A 17,649-nucleotide genomic window follows, 5' to 3' on the forward strand; every position below is an offset into this window, starting at 1 on the left:
AACAAATTTATGCTACATTTCTCCTAAAAAAACAAATTTATGCTACATAAAAGTAAAGGAAAAGATGAAAGGTTAGTAGGCACAAAACTTACTTATCTCTATCAGTAATATTATATGTGCTTGCTTTCTTAAAAGAGCATAGAAGCACTTTGGCAAGCAAATTGAGTGTACCACTTTAACCATGGGATTTGTTTTGTCTCACTTTTTTTTTCTCTTGTTATGCTATAGCAAAACCAATCTCAAGAATATTGAGATAGCCAGAGTATGCTTATATCATTGTGATGGTGACCAGTGGCAACTGTCAGTCTCCTCTCAGAAATTGGATTCAGATTCACAAATTCAGCTTCAATTTATTCAGATTCTGATTCTGATACAGTACAGATGTACAATTAATTGGTCACCAATTCAGGTACACAAAATTCTCTCCTTCCTGCATTGTTCTCTGTCACCATAGCTAACACCAACAACGACAACGGCAGTTGAAAAAACCAGAGCAAGGAAGAACTCTACAAGAATATGAAGAAAAAACTATGCACACTTCACGTATCCAAGATCTGCACCTGCAGGCCACAATAATACCCTGCTTCACCAACCATCTATCACTTTTGTTAGGATGCATATATACAGGTATATGAAGATGAACTATTTCTAGCAACCTAGCTCTATACAACTTGGCATGCTGATAGTCACTATCATCAGACTTGGCAAACCATCCCTACCTCAAGGGTGGAAACATGAGGCACGTTAGCCGCGTAGGCAGGGCCTCGGCTATTCCTCGTCAGGAACTCGTAGATGAAGTTTATGGCAATCCGCTTGATCAGGCTAGACCCACTCTTTGCCTTCATATACGAGCGCCCCATAATGAAGGACATGCCTGTCTCCCTTGCCTCAGTCAGCTCCTGCAGTTCGCTATGCACCTCGCTGTTGATCTGCACATTTTCTGGGAGCACAAACCTCACCCTTCTCGACTTGGATAATACTAGTTTCAGGTTTGTTTCCTTACGAGTGGATGATTCGGGTGATCCGTCAGGCTCACCGTCCTCCTCCTGAAATGGTAGGCCTTTGCTGATGACAGACAACCTCTCGTAGGGACTGTCTGAACCATCCAGATAACCATTTTGGTCGGAATCCCCAGAGCGGATGAACTCTGCAATGCTGCTCACTAGGGCCTTCTCAAACTCTAGGCTGTCCTGTTGCACATCCCGGTACCCGTATCGAACGACTACCCTGTATAGCCTGTATTGTTTCAGGCCAATGCGGCCAACCAAAAATCGCTCCTCGGGTTGGACATGTGGTACAGACACTGATTTAATGCATAGGAAGACCAGAACCTAACAAAAGAGAAACATGATTGATTATTACAGTAATTAAATAGAGAGATGCATGCATTGGTTCAGTACGAAATTATTCAGTCGTACAAAAAAAAATGCTATAACTTGGATACTAGAAAAATGCTACTCAAAACAACACAAAAAAGTATGAGAAGATACCTGATGAAATGCAGGAAGGTTGGTGACAAAGTGGGAGAAAATAGCAGGAATCCCAGACGTAAGCTCTGTATGTATGAGGCCAATGCCTCTGACACGAACAATACCCAATGAAGGGCCTAGATTCAAGAGCCAACTTATTGACACCTTGTTATCCACATCAAACTCGTACTTCTTTGCAGTGCCATAATGCCATACGCACATGATCATCAAGAAAATGAAGGAAAGAATTATAGGTACCCAAGCTCCTTCGTGGAACTTCACGAGGGACGCTGAGAAGTAGATGGCTTCGATTGCACCAAAGAAAAGAAGGAAGGCAAGAGCAAGTACAACATTCTTATTCCAGCAAAGGACAATGACGAGTGACATCAAGCAAGTAGTGACGATCATAACTGTTATAACTGCCAACCCTGAAACCGAAAAAAGATTGAACTCATGGAGTTAATATTCAATACATTTGAAGTTACATAAATAACTGAAAGTCTCATGATTTCGCTATTCCTGAGGAATTTAAATGTCTGTTAGTGAAATTTCATACTCTTACCTTGTGCATTTGCCATGTGCTTTGTATCTCTGAAGCCAATAGTAACAGCCAAGCACAGTACCATTAAAATCCAATTGATCTCTGGAATGTATATTTGGCCGTGTACTGTGGAGGATGTATGCACAATCTTCACCCTTGGAAAGCAATTAAAGGAACAACATTGTTTGATAACCGAGAATGTGCCAGTAATAACTGCTTGGCTCCCAACTACAGCTGCAAGTATTGCAATCACCAGAACAGGCCATCTGATTTTTTCTAGAAGGAGATTAATTATTGCATCAGGAAACAGCAAAGACAGGGAAAAAAATTATTTAGCCAAGATAGGGATAACTGAGAATGTGTTTTCCATGAGTGTAAAAAGACACAGAGAGAGTACCAGGAACTGATACATAAAATCCAATATGATGGTTCTTCTCAAAACTGTGATGCTGTGAAATGTAAGCAGCTTGTCCCATATAGGCTAGTACGAGTGATGGATAAACCACCGCTGTGAAAGCTAACTGTTGAAAGAAAGAGAGTATTACAGAATTTAGACTAAATAAAACTTGGCGGGTGATAGTTAGAAATGGAAGGTGGCACGTCACAAGCCCTGAATTATAACGATGAATATAACAAACAATTATGATGTGATATACTGAATAATTCTAAACTGGAAGATCATACAAGTTGTAGCGAATCTCAGTGTAAAGATGACATGTGTGTTCATATATAAACCATAAATGTCAGAGAACAGACACTCAAATATTCTGACACCTACATGAAGGTAATAGGTGAACATCATAAAATAATTGACAAAGAAAAATTAGGTTGAACATTGTTCAAGCAAGGTTTTTTTTCTTATGTTTCAAGAGGTGTTGAATAAAACTTTTGGTACAAATTAGTAATAAAATTTGTTGAATTTTGTTTTCACGGACTCTTCCAGTGAAGTATGATTTCATACAAAAGAGTTTTTTCCCACTGGTTCCTCAAAAAGCAACACCTAAGTAGCTGTATTACTAATTAGCATTGTAGAATATTCAGGCAGAATATATGTTGAAGAACTATCTGCACCACCAAATTACCCAAACCAGCAGTTAGCATCAGTGTGATTCCATCTAATCTCTTAATTGAGAAGTGCACTGTTCCTTATCAGATATGGCAAGAAACTGTAGCATATCCTGTCAGGTTGCATCCAGCACACTCTCCCTTGGTTGTCTTACATATAGAAGTTTTGGATTAGAACCTACAAGCCATGCTTTGATTTAAAACCTGTTTAAGGCAGCCTAGTTCATAAGGCAGTTTCCAGGATTTGTAGCTTGGGAATACAACGAATTGACTAATAATATAAGCCATACAAGCTGTTCTGCTGAGAGCTTGAGACAGATCAGATGCTAGACGCTCTGCCTCCTTTGAGAACAAGTCATGTAAGTAATTCCAGTGAACTCCAATATTATTTCTTTGTAAGTTTCCAGTCAAAGACTACCTAAATATCCCCCGGAGTCCTGGACACAGTACATTATCCAGTATACATATTCTTTTGTTCCAGCTCTGAATTCATCAACTTTGTCCAACACAAGTTCCATGGACTTAATGACTATTTTCCATTTATTATGAAATGCGGACAGCAAAAGTCAGGAACTTTGTGCCTACAATGCATGCCTCTATATTTGGTTCAAAAATGTAATAAAGGATAGAAATTGAAAGCTGGTAATTCAAATGTACAGATAATCTTGTAGTATGATTGATGTTATAAGACACATTGCATACCTTGATTGACGACTGTGAGAAATGTCCAAGGTCTGCATACATAGCTTCAGAACCTAATTTCAACAGTTTTGCAAGGGTCAAATTACCATCATCATTTATGCAAAGTGGCATAGTCGAACAGGTGTTCAATGCACCATCTTCTTTCCTTACCAGTTACACATAAAAGGATCCCACCCAGTGACATCCATCCTCCAACTTGCGCCTTCTGCAGAAATCTGTACGAGTAGTATGGTGAAAGGGCTTTATAGACATGGGGATTCCAAAAGACGATGTTGTAGACGCCTATGATGCTGATGCAGAGAAGCCACAGGCAGACAATAGGCGCAAAGAGAAATCCGACCCTGTGCGTGCCAAAGTGCTGCAATGCGAACAAGCCTACCAGTATCACACATGTTACTGGAAGCAGAACATCTGCAAATCAACATGACACAATGGGATCCACTGTTCAGAAACATACATCACAATGGTCACAATCCATGCAGAAACTAGAATCTGCTAAATTAGAACTAGCAGTTGGACAATCGAGCAACTGTATTGAGCAACAAATCGACCTACATTGGTGCTGTTCGTTGACCATTGACAGCTTGATCCCCGAAACCGCCGAGAACACTGAAAAGAGAGCAAGAAGCACAGGTCAGACTCATGACTCTTGATACGGATCGATGAACAGTAACAATTCAGGCTAGAAGGGGAGGTGCGACCGCCGACCAGAGACAGCAGGGGTGAGCACGCCGTCGCCGATGACCATGGACGTCCCGAGCAGGGCGAACAGCAGGAGCAGCCACTGCAGCCCCCTGCGCTGCTGCAGCGCCTTGCGAACGCTCGACGCGGGCGGCGGCGCCGCGCCGTTGCGCTGCTCCTTGAGGTCATCGTCGCCGTCGCCGCCAGGGAGGAGCCCCGCGCCGACCTGGCGGCATATGAGGGAGTAGAGCGCGAAGGTCCCGCCCTCGCCGTCGTCGTCGGCGCGCAGCACGACGAGCACGTACTTGAGGAGGGTGATGAGGGTGAGCGTCCAGAAGACGAGCGAGAGGACGCCGTAGATCTCCTCGTTGCCCTCCGAGTGCTCGATATCGCCGCCGGCGAAGGCGCTCCTGTACACGTAGAGCGGCGACGTGACGACCTCGCCGTACACGACCCCGAGGCTCTGGTAGGCCAGCACCAGCTCCGACCGCCATGACTGCAATTCCCACCACCAAGAGAACTCCATCAAACCACCACCACAAAACAAAAGGGAAATCGAATCTTTGGGACGGGATCGGAGTGGGGAAGAGAAAAAGGCGGCCGGGCTCGCTGACTCACCTTCTTGCGCGCACCCGCGGCGCCGCGGCCGCTCTCCGCATCCATGGGCCCGCCCTCTAGCGCGCGCGTCACCATACTGCGCGCGAGCAAGGTGCCGCCTTTCCCACGCCCATGCACGCGCGGAGGCTCGCCGCGCCGCTCGCGGAATCGAGAGCGGTGAGAGGCGAGTATCCCGGCGAAGATTTCTCCCGGCTTTGGACTTGACTTGTGAAGAGGACAAGCAGGGACAATCAGCGGCTTCCTGGAACAACTGAACCACAACTACCAGCAGATCTCTCGCCCTCGCTCTCTTCAATTGTAGCTGAAGCAACGGCACGAAGCAAGCAGGAATTTGCAGTAGGAAATCCAAATCCAAATCCCAGAAGCAGACCAGGACAAGAAGAAGAAGGACGACGAAGAAAAGACCAGGAATTGGAAAGGCAAAAACTGGCTTGTACTGCAATCCTGCTCCTGCCCCGGTCCCCTTTTCAATCTTTTTTACAATTGGAGGGAGGCCTGCGCCGCTACTTATAGCTGCAGAGGTCAGCAGGTGGAGACATCAAAGCTTGCGGATGCGGAGAGACAGAGTGGGTCAGGTATCAGCAGCAGCAGGTATTCAGGTATGGCCGCCGTATCACAGAGAGAGCCAAGTTGATCTGCGGTTGCTCGTTTGGGTGGTGGGATCGATGGATCTCCGGCTGCGACTATCACCGCCAAAAAGATAAGCGGCCTTTCCCAAACACTTCCTTTCTGGTCGGAACGTGATCAGGCATTCCGGAAAGGAAAGAGAATGGGAAACCATCGTCATCTGTCTGTAAAAAAGTCACCACGGTAAAATGCCCGGTAACTGCCCGGGCAACTTCTCGGTGCTTACATGCGATACATACCTATTTCACATGAGGTGCTAAACTTTAATAAAACTTTAATAATATCGCGTCAGATATTCGGATGCTAATTAGGAGAAGTAAACATAAGTTAATTATAAAACTAATTGCAGAACCTTGTGCTAATTCGCGAGACAAATCTATTAAAGCTAATTAATCCATCATTAGCAAATGGTTACTTCGCGAGACAAATCTATTAAGGCTAATTAATCCATCATTAGCAAATGGTTACTGTAGCACCACATTGTCAAATCATGGACTAATTAAGCTTAATAGATTCGTCTCGCGAATTACCCTCCATCTGTGCAATTAATTTTGTAATTAGCCTATGTTTAATATTCTAATTAGCATCCAAACATCCAATGTGACGAGTGTTAAAAGTTGAACACCCTGGAGCCCCTGAAGTCAGTCGATCAGTCCGTCCCTTTTCACTGCTACATCAAAAGTCCACGGCGGATTGAAAACCGGAAGAGATTTTGCCGGCCGGGATCGACGTCACTCGCCAGAGAACAGAACAGGCGTCGATCTCCAAGGCTTGCTTGCGTTACACACACGGCTGGTGACAGGTGAGAACGCGTCAAGAGGGCAGAGGCGCGCGCGCGCGGGAGACGTGCACCGGCGTTCGTGGAAGACCGTCGCGCGGAGGGCGAGACAGCGACGGGAGCGTCAGAGAAATACGCCTCGAGGGCAGCGAGACGAGACGGACGGAGATAGAGAGATACGAGACGGCTCCCGTGGGGAAGGTGTGGCCGCGTCAGCGGCATCGGCTCTGGGATTTTGTTAGGTCTTAGGTACGTGTCCGGATGTCTGCTGCGAGTGGCATCCGATGCGGCTCAAAATATTGCGGATTGGGAGGCGTGGCTGGCCGATAAGGTGCGTCCGGTTCATTTTCACGGGATTTCCTGTCGCCTACTGTCGCTGCCGCCGGGGACGCCATGACGTGGGAGGCGGTGCCAAAGTAAACGGCCCGTTTTTGCTAGGACTGTGGAGAGGCTCTCTCGATTGCGAAATGCACGGTCTGTTTGGTAGGATACCAGGGTTTTCCATCCAAATTTGCTTCTATTTAGATCCCACTAACTAAATTTTAACCGGCTAAACTTATCCCTAACTAAAGTTGATTATACGGGTTTTGATCATGTAAATTAATATTAAAAAACTTAGCTTCCACTTCCCCTTATGACATCTTTCTGAGTTCGTTGAGGTCGCTCGTCTAATACTTCTACACATCCTATTCTCTAGGTACACATGCGTGCAACGCTACTTCTATTGTGTAGTTGTTTTTCTTTCTTTCTCAAGGGTTATTTGGCACTCATAGTAGTATTAGTGGTCTTCCTCTTTTTGGTGGTTGTGCTTAAGTATGGTTGTTGTTTTTTTCACCTTTCTAGCGGTAAAGCTCTTTCAGCCTTTTAAAAAAACTAGGTGTAAAGAGGACCGAAGAAAGGGCCTCCACCGTTGAATTTGTATCCAACGGCCATGGATCTTCAACTACATTGCGAGACCTACTATTAGCATATCACCTTAATACTTGGTGCTAAATTAAAGAAAAATATGCTTGGCATGACACCTCCTATATCCTTTGCCAGTGAGCTCCTGATAATACTATTTTCATATTTAAAAATACATATATGGCCCAGCTTGAGATTGGATCGGATGCCGTAACAAGATCTTTCTGCCATGACTAATGCATGGTTGAAGCCTATTTCTAACACGATCGATTCTCTTACCTATCCACGTCATGATTAGCCCCCAGCGGTATAGAATTTATCAGCTCTTATCCGTGGAGATCCGTGGCCTAACGTACACACGAGCACCCATTTTCCAATTTACAGCAAGCAAAAATTTCATTTGGTTTTTCCTCTTTCATTAATCCCAGGTTGCGTCGTACGGTATTTAATTTACCAAAAGTTTAGCTAATGTCTTATCCACCACCAATTTTTTTAAAACCCTGTCAAATGGTCAAAAGAAAATGATTTCACCCAAAATGCCTCATAAAGTTTAGAAAGCAGTTTACACTAAAATGAAGGGGATAAGGGGGGCTTGCGCCCCCACTACTCATACCCAATGATTATACGGATTTTCACCATGTAAATTAATATTAAAAAACTTAGCTACACTTTCCTCTTAAGGTATCTTTCTGAGTTCGCCCCTGCATAATACTCCCATGCATCCTATTCTCTATGTGTACGAAAATATGTAATGATTCTGCGTGCAATGCAGGACCCTTTTATAGTCGTGTTGTTTTTGTTTCTTTCTCAAGGATTATTTGGTACTTATAGTAGTAGTGGTCTTCTTGTTTTAGGTGGTTGTGCTTAAGTCAGGTCGAATTGTATGGTTGTTTTTTTTCCCACCTTCTAGCGGTAAAGCTCTTCCTACCTATTTTTTGGGGGACCCAAGTGTAAAAAGGACCGAACAAAAGGCCTCCACCGTTAAATTTGCATCCAACATTCCAACGGCCATAGATCTTGGAGCTAAATTAAAGAAAAATATTCTTGGCATGACACCTCATATATCTTTTGCGAGTGAGCTCCTGATAATACTATTTTCATATTTAAAAATACATATATGATCAAGCTTGAGATTGGACCGGATGCTGTACGTAACAAGTAATCCTTTTGCCATGACTTATCATGCATGGTTGAAGCCTAATTCTAACATGACCTATCCACGTCATGATTAGCCCGCAGTGGTATAGAATTTAGAATCAGCTCATATCCGTGGCGGCCTAACGTACACGCGAGCACCCATTTTCCATCTATAGCAGGCAAAAATTTCATTCGGTTTCCCCTCTTTCATTAATTCCGGCCTAACGTCTTACGATATTTAATTTACCAAAAAAGAGTCAAACGCACTTTCAGCCATCGTATCAACAAATAGTACTAGTTAATAACTTCAGCAACCACTCGTGAAAATTACAAGTACCCACTCCTACACATGTACGACAGGGGTGCAATGTGTCATCCTGATGCAACAATTCTCTCATCAAGAGGCCGGATACAAAATATTTCTGATCGAAATGGGTGTCGAGCTCAACTAATTTACTACTGAAATCTTTCCCGTTGTTAGTTTATTCTGGCGAGGAATGTAAACGTCGCTGTCTCTGGCGGGCCCCGTGTGAGGGAAGAAGAAGAATTCTCGGCTTCCGTCACGTCGTCGGCTGGGCTGGCGCTGGCTGGCCGCAGGTCAACGTCTACCGTATCGATCGGTCCAAGAATCCCTGTATGTGCACGCAGGTTTCTAACGGCTGCCGGAATTCTGAGCTCTCTTCTCCGTATCTTAAGGCGCAAAGATACTTGCCTGCAGGCTGCAATTGAACGCATGAGGGGAGAGTTTGTGTGCCATACTATGTTAGGAACCGTCTTTTTTATTAAAAAAATAAAAGAAAAGGCAAGATATGCTCTTCGGATGATTGAATTACATGTGTATATAGGAGGCGGGTAGTCTGAGGTCACATGTAAAGAGCCCGGTACTAACTATGACCTTTTTGGCGTTGGTTGACGGTTTGAGCACAAGGATTTGCACTCTGGCGTCAATAGCTCTAATTATGCAGAGCACCACGTACGCTGACAAAGGCCACCAACGAATAAGACTCCGGAAGATGGTATATCGTTTTCCGTAATCTTCAGGTTTCCTGTTTCTAATTTGGGGACGTATTGTCAACTTATTAATATAATTACCCCCTTCGAAAAATCTTAAGGCTAGGTCTGATTGTTCTGGATCAAGATGCAAGCGTCCCAACAGTGAATATTAAACTCAGCAAAACTTGTGCCTGGTTAAACTTTAATCCATCCATTTTGACCATTTTACCCCTTTTATATGTACCTAATAACATTAAAGTGCGGTTGTTTCTTCCAACCGTCGTGGTTATTTTGCAAAAAAGTCCCTCAACTTTTTTGTAATCCACCCACAGTCCTAGGAGTTAAACAGTCGTGGTTCGTTGATGATTTGCAAAAAAAGTCCCTCAACTTTTTCGTAATGGCCGCTGAGCGCGAGGGCGGGGACGAAGTAGCAGTCGAGCGCCTGGCGGAACAGCACAGCCGGCGCAGGCATGGCCGGTGCCGGGCCCGAGGGGTGGTCCTGGCGTTACGCTACCGCATGTGGGGGATGAGGGTGCCACGGCTTCCGACGAGGGCAGACTGGCAGCTTTCCCCGCAGTGGCGGTGGGACTCCCTGCAGTGGCGGCGCGTCGCATCGCCGTCACCCTTTGCTGGAACCTGAATCTAATCCTAGCGGGGGAGGCATCACAGGCATAGCATAGTGGTGGAGGAGCCCCCATGACGTATAGTAGATCTCGCATGGCCATAGTGATGTATGCCACCACCCACCAGTGTGGATTGGCTTGCATGCCCAGCAATAGTCCTCAACCAGAGGCAGTGCTAACTAATGTCGTCTTTGTCAGCAACACTCACCGCCACCTGCTAGAAGGGTTGCCGCTTCGGCCTCAGTAAGAAGCTCCACTACCCACTGCTGCATCAACAGGAGGGCAATTCACAACTGGGAACCGATGCGTGGATGACGAGCAAGTAGGCCATGATGTCAGGGTGTATACACTCAGGGATGAATTGTTGAGCATATTATAATTAAGGACTGAGCATTTATTTTAGTCTTGCAATTTTTTCTTTTTGTAGGTTGAAAGTTTCGTGGACAATCTCTTATGTTCATAATAACTTGCATATTTATAAAAGCTAAGACAGGAGTTACATTAGTACTGAATCTTAGCAGAAGTTTTAATGCATGTTTGAACCAGATGTAGAACACATTACATATGTATAAAAATTAAGATTCCACTGTTCAAATAGGCCATGTAGAATTCAAAGGAGTTGTCCGCTCATTATTATTATTATACAAATATTATGAAACATCCTAACCCAGATTAGGAAGTGAAGCAAGTGAACTAGGAGTTAGCGGATGATAACTTGGGAGCAGGTAAGAAACCGTAGCAACACACGGACATTTATGCTAGTAGTTCCTAAAGTGCCAAACATGTGAACTAAAATATGGACTAAACCCTTTAATCCTCTAGTTCATTGGGGGTGAACTAAAGTGGACTAAAAGGCTTGGAGTGGACTAAAAGGCTTGGAGGACACTCCTGCTCCTCATTTATTGCCGCCACCACACCCTCCCGTCCCTAACCCACCCTTCCCCTCCTCCCGCCGCCACCGCCCCCTCTCCTCCCCACGCCGCGTCAAGGCAGCCATGGGACGAGTTCGGTCCGCAGCCGCGACTCCCACTCCTGCAGCTCCTCGACGAGGCGGACGAGCTCATTGGGCTCGGACGCCGTGCGCACCGGCTGCACCTGCGCCGATGAGCATGGGAAGTAGCACGCGAACGGCCCCACCTTGGACCCCGATCCTGACGACGCCGGCAAGCCAGAGGACCTCTGCCCCAACTAGCCTGCTCCCGCCGCCGCGAATCCAGGCAGCTGCAACACCGGCGCCTTGCGCGCGGATGAGAAGGAGGAAGGCCTGGGCGTGGCCGGGCTCCGCCGCGACATCTCCGGCTGGCCCGCTCCCGCCGCCGCGAATCCAAGCAGTTGCAATGGCGGCGGTGCCTGCACCTTGCGCGCGGACGAGGAGGAGGAAGGCATGGGCGTGGCTGGGCTCCGCCGCAGCGTCTCCAGCTAGCCTGCTCCCACCACCGCGGATCTAGGCAGCTGCAACAGCGTCGGGCTCTGCTGGAAGCCCATGGCTGCCTTGACGCGACCGGCCACCATACCTTGACGCCGGGCATAGCGTCCTAGGATGTTTTCATCTTCACAACAGATGGTTACACACAATAAACTAAGCAAAAATAAGTTTCGTGCATCGATTAGGAGTATTATCATCTTTGTTCATATGCATCAATGTACTTTAGTCCCTGGATCCAAATAAGGTAGAGACCAAATACAGAAACTGTGGGGCCAGGAACGTAAAGGCAAAGAGCGAACGAACTCAACGGCAAATCATCCGATTCGTACGTGTCTGCAATGGCGAAAAATCTCCCTTTTCTTACCTTTTTTTTCCCTGCAAAAGAATCCTTTTTCTTTGGTTACTACCTTTTTCCGCGAGCCTGAAACAAATCGGGACCGGCACTCCGGCAGCATCCTTTTTGCTTGGTTCGATCCGACCGTGTCCTGATATTTGCACGATTCATCGTACTTGACTGACGTGACGCGCTGCCGGCCGGCTGTACTGCTCGCGCGACAGCGATCCAGTTGAATCTTTATCCTCCTCGGCCCATATAGCGATCGTGAATATCAAGCTCAGACCCGGTATTTCGTCAAAAAAATCTCAGACCTGGCCCTTGTTTGTTGGGAGTTGCAAAATTGGCAATTTGCCATAAATACGACACTGTAGCGTTTCGTTTGTATTTGTGAATTATTGTTCAAATATTGACTAATTAGACTCAAAAGATTCGTCTCGCAAAGTACAACAAAATTGTGCAATTAGTTTTTGATTTCGTTTACATTTAGTACTCCATGCATATACCGCAAGTTTGATGTGATGGGGAATCTTCTTTTTGCATAGTGTCAAAGTTGGGAGTTTGGAGGGAAGTAAACACGGGCCTGGTCTGGATCCAGCAGGATTAAGCAGCAGGCGGAGCTCATCCAATTATTGAATTTATCATTTCATCTCATCACCTGGTTCCCATGCATAGGCCTAGCAACGTGCGCGCGACGACGTAAAATGGGTGCATCTAATCAGCGCGCGCTCGCCGGATGGAAATCAGCGATCGATTCCGACCAACCAGCGACTTTCCTTTTTTAAAAGATTTCAGTCCCGCGGCTTCTCATTTTTTGAAGTATGGACCTATGCACGTAACTTTTGCGTATAATATTTTAAGGAAAAAAAATTCTGATCATAACTTTTTTTTATATAATTTTTGACACAATTTTAGTAGACAAAGTTATCATGGTAACTTTCTTGCATAATTTTTTTCGAAGCACAACTTTTGCACATAACTTTTTACCGGACAAAATTATCATACAACTTGTCCCACGTAATTGTACTAATATAACTTTAAAAAATAACTTATATATGTTATAATTTCTCTATTCAATGTCTTCGAAAACTTGTACACACAACTTATTGAACATAATTTTGTATACATAATTTTTTCTAGTTAAACACATATATTTGATTGTAGTATACGGAAATAAAGTGGATATGTTAAGTACAGGGAAAAAAAGAGAAAGTGAAATGAAAGGAAAAAAATGTTTGGATGATCGTGTCCCGCGCGCGTTGATCGCTGGAAGCGCTGGGAGCGCTCGCGCGCAAAACTAACATTGCGACGTAAAACGCTGGTGCTGTGGTGCATGAATCAAATTAAAACCTCACTTGTGGTAAAAAAAAAATGGTGGTCGTACGCTTGGCTGAACGATATGGATAGCGGTCCATCCAAGCAAGAAAAGAGCACGATCGGTGGCACACTCAGCGCCACGAAAACTGCAAAGTGCAAACACATGTAGGATCGTGGATCCGGGCCGGAACTAGCACGTAACCGAGATAAACCTAAGTACCTAACGATGATGCTGGCCGGAGCTTTGTTACGTACTCTATCCGTCTATCGTGCATGCAACACGCGGTGCATGGCATGGATGCCGCCGCGCGCAGAGAACGAGTCCAAGTAGGACAACACTTTTGGTGATCATGACGTGATGAGGCGCCGGTGATTCGGACACAGACGTACACATCGGTGACCACGTACCAGCACCACATGTTCAAAGTTCAAACAGAAGCCTCTGGCTGCTGTCACGTACGTACCGGCAAAAGTAGGCTCGTACTACGTGTGTAGCCGACCAGAACTTTGCGTGCGCTTTGAGAGATGGGTTTATTTCGTGAGCACCAATGGTCACTCTTGGATGATGAGTGATTGACAATATTGTGTAGTTTGATGTTGCTCTTGGTTTGTGATGTGCAGGTGTAGGATGCGACATGGCGGTCGACGGCGTGCAATGAAGGTCAAGTGAAAGGTTCATGCCGATGGACCAAGAGCGGTGAAGGATGAGCGCGAGTAGACTTTAACCGATGGAGTCCGGGTGGAGTTATGGGCGGTCCACATGGTGCACGGAAGGGTAAAAGAACATGATGGGATGAAGACGACGTCGGTCGAGTCGAGCAGGAGGCTCGGTAGAGGCCGGACACGCGTCGACATCGAGGAGGTTGTGTGGTGGCCAAGCGGAGATGGACGGTTTGGGTGGTTTGGGCCTCAAAACCACCACTCAAGCAGATTTCCAGGTTTGGATCTCAAAATCGGGGGCGAGCCCGGTGCAGCCGGAGCTTCGAGAAGGAGAGCACATGGCATCATCGCGAAGCTTGCGTCGAGGTGAAGCAAAGTCATAAAGGTGGCGTGTCCGTCCGATACGTCTAAAAAAACTGGACCAAAATGCTCCTGCATGGGCGGTTATTTTAGTTGTAACTGTAGGGTAGTTTCGTCATCTGCCATGAAATATATATATATATATATGTATGTATATATATATATGTATATATATATATATATATGGGTGGATGGCTGGTTGGTTCAGCACCTCTTGAGAAAATCCTAATTCATTTGCTTAGAGGCTAGAGAGAGGGAAATGAGAGGGTGGTTGTTCTTTTCTCTTGATTTCTTCATCTTAGTGGGTGGATGAAGGGAGGAGACTTATCCTCATCTTGTAAAGATGTTGTCCGCGTGATTTAGTCGAATTTGTGTGTCAAATTCCTAAATCTTTTGTTTCTCCCATTTTTCTTTTTCAGTATTTTCAGAGGTATTTTCTGAGATTTTTCGTCTTCATGTTTGAGCTCCAATCCTGTGAGGTTTGTTTGGAAAAATTGTTGCTAGGATCCTTGTGAGCATCTATGCTGTGATTCCCTCTTAAATTCCTCACGAATTTAGCTTGAATTTTGAGATTTTTTGAAAATCCTCTTCCTTGCGTTTTTTGACAAATCCGCAAAATCGAGGGTGAAATTGGTCTTCATTTCGTCGTCGACACCGTCCTCCCGTTTGTTTTCCCACATGGGGCAGAGTGTGGTCGTTCTTGCGGTTTTTCCTTTTGCACTAGTTACGAGCAGAGACCGAGCTGGACACACGATAATATATGCTTTGCCTGCACAGTATAGTAGGAGATTAGGAGTATATAAAAAGAGAGCTAAAAATACTCATGAAAACACACGATGCGCATGCCGGCACGTGCTCGTCACGATGTGGCCGTTCGTGCAGGTTCGTACTACGCCCGGCCGCGGAACCACGTGGATCTACATCCGCAAGGCGGATGGGCTTCCTTCACGTTCCGGGCTGCCATTGGGCCACGTCCGTTCTTCCCGGCCCTTCTTTCTTCGCCGGCGCTCAAAATGTTCCACGAAGAAGTAAGCCGTGGACCGCACCACAGCACACCGGCCCGATTCCACACTGGGCCAGCCCATCAATCACACGTCCCTCAAGAAGCCGCGTCAGGCGGCCGCCGGCATGGTCAAAAATCAGGTAGCTGTGGAGGAGCGAACACACGCAGAAGAAAACCGTGACCCCCGCGTCGGCGCGTGGCGCCATGGCCCGATTCCTGACTGCTTAGGCCGGCGATCGTGGAGAGTGGAGACGCACGGTACCGCGGTTGTCTTCGGCCCTGTATTTGTCCGACTAAGGTCAATCTTATTACAGTAGTAGTTTAACGAGCATTAAATTATATATCACATCAGCAATTTTGCTGACTTGACAAGCCCATTCTAAGAAGAGAGAAAGGACAGTTTCATCAGATGTGAGAGTAGTTTTATCCCCATGAGACTATTCCTAGGGGGTGTTTGGATAGAGGTGCTAAATTTTAGCACCTGTCACATCGGATGTTTGGACACTAATTAGGAGTATTAAACATAGTCTAATTACAAAACTAATTGCACAACCCCTAGGCTAAATCGCGAGACGAATCTATTAAGCCTAATTAATCCATCATTAGCGAATGGTTACTGTAGCACCACATTGTCAAATCATGGACTAATTAGGCTTAATAGATTCGTCTCGCGATTTAGCCTAGGGGTTGTGCAATTAGTTTTGTAATTAGACTATGTTTAATACTCCTAATTAGTGTCCAAACATTCGATGTGACATGTGCTAAAATTTAGCACATGCCTCCCAAACACCCCCCTAGTGGGAAGTTTTATCTCACGGTTTCCAAAAGTGACATGTCACAAAAATAGGTTTGTGTTAACGAACGAAACCGATCCCCCCAATGCAATATTTCATTTCACGATTTCATAGACTGCGTATACCATTTAATTGCAAGGTATATGATTGGATATGGTCGGATGAAATGAAATTCTCTAGCCTCCAATGCTAGTTTCGTCAAGTTTTATAGTCTTGGAAACAGTGCATACCCAATTCCATCCTGATGAAACTCATTTCCTCTCTCTCTTTATAATTACAGTACCATGTCATCACATATGCTCATGTGTTACCATATGTGCATGAAATCTATATGAAACTCCTACCAGGATTAGCCTGAGGCCATTCTCAATGGCCATTTCATAGTTATATTTTCAAAGATGGCACGTAGGCAAGTTGCCATTTAATTCATAGGTGAAATAATAGCTTCACACAATGCACAATTTCATTATTTGTTGTTTCCAAGATTACATACAAGATACAAACTATCTTGGAAACTGTGTATATAGGGTTTCATCTCCATGAAACTAATTTCACATCTCTCTTTATTAACATCTTGCCACATCATCAAAAATGCTGACATGGCACTTTTAATGAGAATAAAACCTACACTGAGAATGGCCTGACACTCACTAGGTCCAGTTACCAAGTTCGAAGTCTTAGCAAACTGTGCATTAACACTGGCCTAACCACCTGGCACTGTGGTCAGTGTTGTGTTCGACGCGATCACACACTTTCTACATTGCCCGTTCGTCCTTTGTTACCGTCAAGCAGCAGAGAGGTGAATTGAAAGGTCGTGGCCTTTGGCTGTCATGCATGTGTTTCAATTTCCTATGTTGTTGGGAGGCTAATTAGGTGCTCTCTTATTTTTCTAAAAAAAGGCTCTACTTAGGTCTTGCCGCATATACAAGAAGAAAGAAAAATGAAGCAATATATTGTGAAATGCATCATGGACACGAAAACTATCTGTCAGAAATCGTGCACCCAGTATCGAATAAGGAATTTTCTCTTTATTTGGCCATTGTCATAACCAAGTTTTATACGACTGTTAACATGATGACTTGTATCACAACACCATAATGATGTTATAGTAAGAAAATCATAACAACCTTGACATTAGTTTTCCTGTTCAGGGCAACACTCCCGTTAGCCTATACTGGTGTAAAACTCATATTTAGTCCCGGTTGGTAAGCCACATAGCTCCCGAAGGACCAACCGGGACTAATCATTCAGGACAAAAGGTCCCCCTCTTTAGACCACCTTTAGTTCCGATTGGTATTACAATCGGGACTGAAAAGGTTAAAAAAATAAAAAAAGTGGGCCGACGGTGCTGCCGCGCCGCTCCGCCCGCCCTCGCCCGCCTCCACCTATCTCTGTTCGTCTCCGCCCGCCTCTGCCCACCTCCGCTCCTCCGCCACCCGCCTCCGCCCGCTTCCAACCGGGACTAAAGCTCCCCCGTCGATGGTTCATTTTTAACCCGGGACTCAAGATCCAAAAACAATCGGGAAAAAAAACATTAGATGGAAAGTCTCTTCTCTACCAGTGCTACTTGGTCTTTTGTGCTGTTGATAATGTGGCTCACAAAGACTAGGCGCTTGTT

General features: G+C 45.3%; 1 protein-coding gene across 1 annotated transcript; it reads right to left on the reverse strand.

Annotated features, from left to right (window-relative positions):
- Positions 1 to 330: 330 nt before the first annotated feature.
- On the reverse strand, positions 331 to 5,766 carry LOC117853163 (potassium transporter 25). The gene is made up of 9 exons (XM_034735535.2): positions 5,077 to 5,766; positions 4,486 to 4,954; positions 4,333 to 4,386; positions 3,928 to 4,188; positions 3,778 to 3,830; positions 2,408 to 2,531; positions 2,032 to 2,286; positions 1,491 to 1,897; positions 331 to 1,331 (listed from the first exon to the last, which is right to left on the reverse strand). The coding sequence occupies exons 1-9, from the start codon at positions 5,149 to 5,151 to the stop codon at positions 696 to 698; spliced, it is 2,334 nt and encodes a 777-aa protein (XP_034591426.1). The 5' UTR covers positions 5,152 to 5,766; the 3' UTR covers positions 331 to 695.
- Between the last annotated feature and the right edge of the window lie 11,883 nt (positions 5,767 to 17,649).

Source organism: Setaria viridis, chromosome 4, assembly GCF_005286985.2.
Source record: "Setaria viridis chromosome 4, Setaria_viridis_v4.0, whole genome shotgun sequence".
NCBI lineage: Eukaryota > Viridiplantae > Streptophyta > Magnoliopsida > Poales > Poaceae > Setaria > Setaria viridis.

Excerpts from the sequence above, each read along its gene's own strand:
- LOC117853163 (XM_034735535.2), bottom strand. The coding sequence starts at position 5,151 with ATGGTGACGCGCGCGCTAGAGGGCGGGCCCATGGATGCGGAGAGCGGC. Across the intron at positions 1,898-2,031 it reads GCACATGGCAAATGCACAAG|GGTTGGCAGTTATAACAGTT; the intron begins GTAAGAGTATGA and ends TTTCGGTTTCAG. Across the intron at positions 1,332-1,490 it reads ACCTTCCTGCATTTCATCAG|GTTCTGGTCTTCCTATGCAT; the intron begins GTATCTTCTCAT and ends CTCTTTTGTTAG.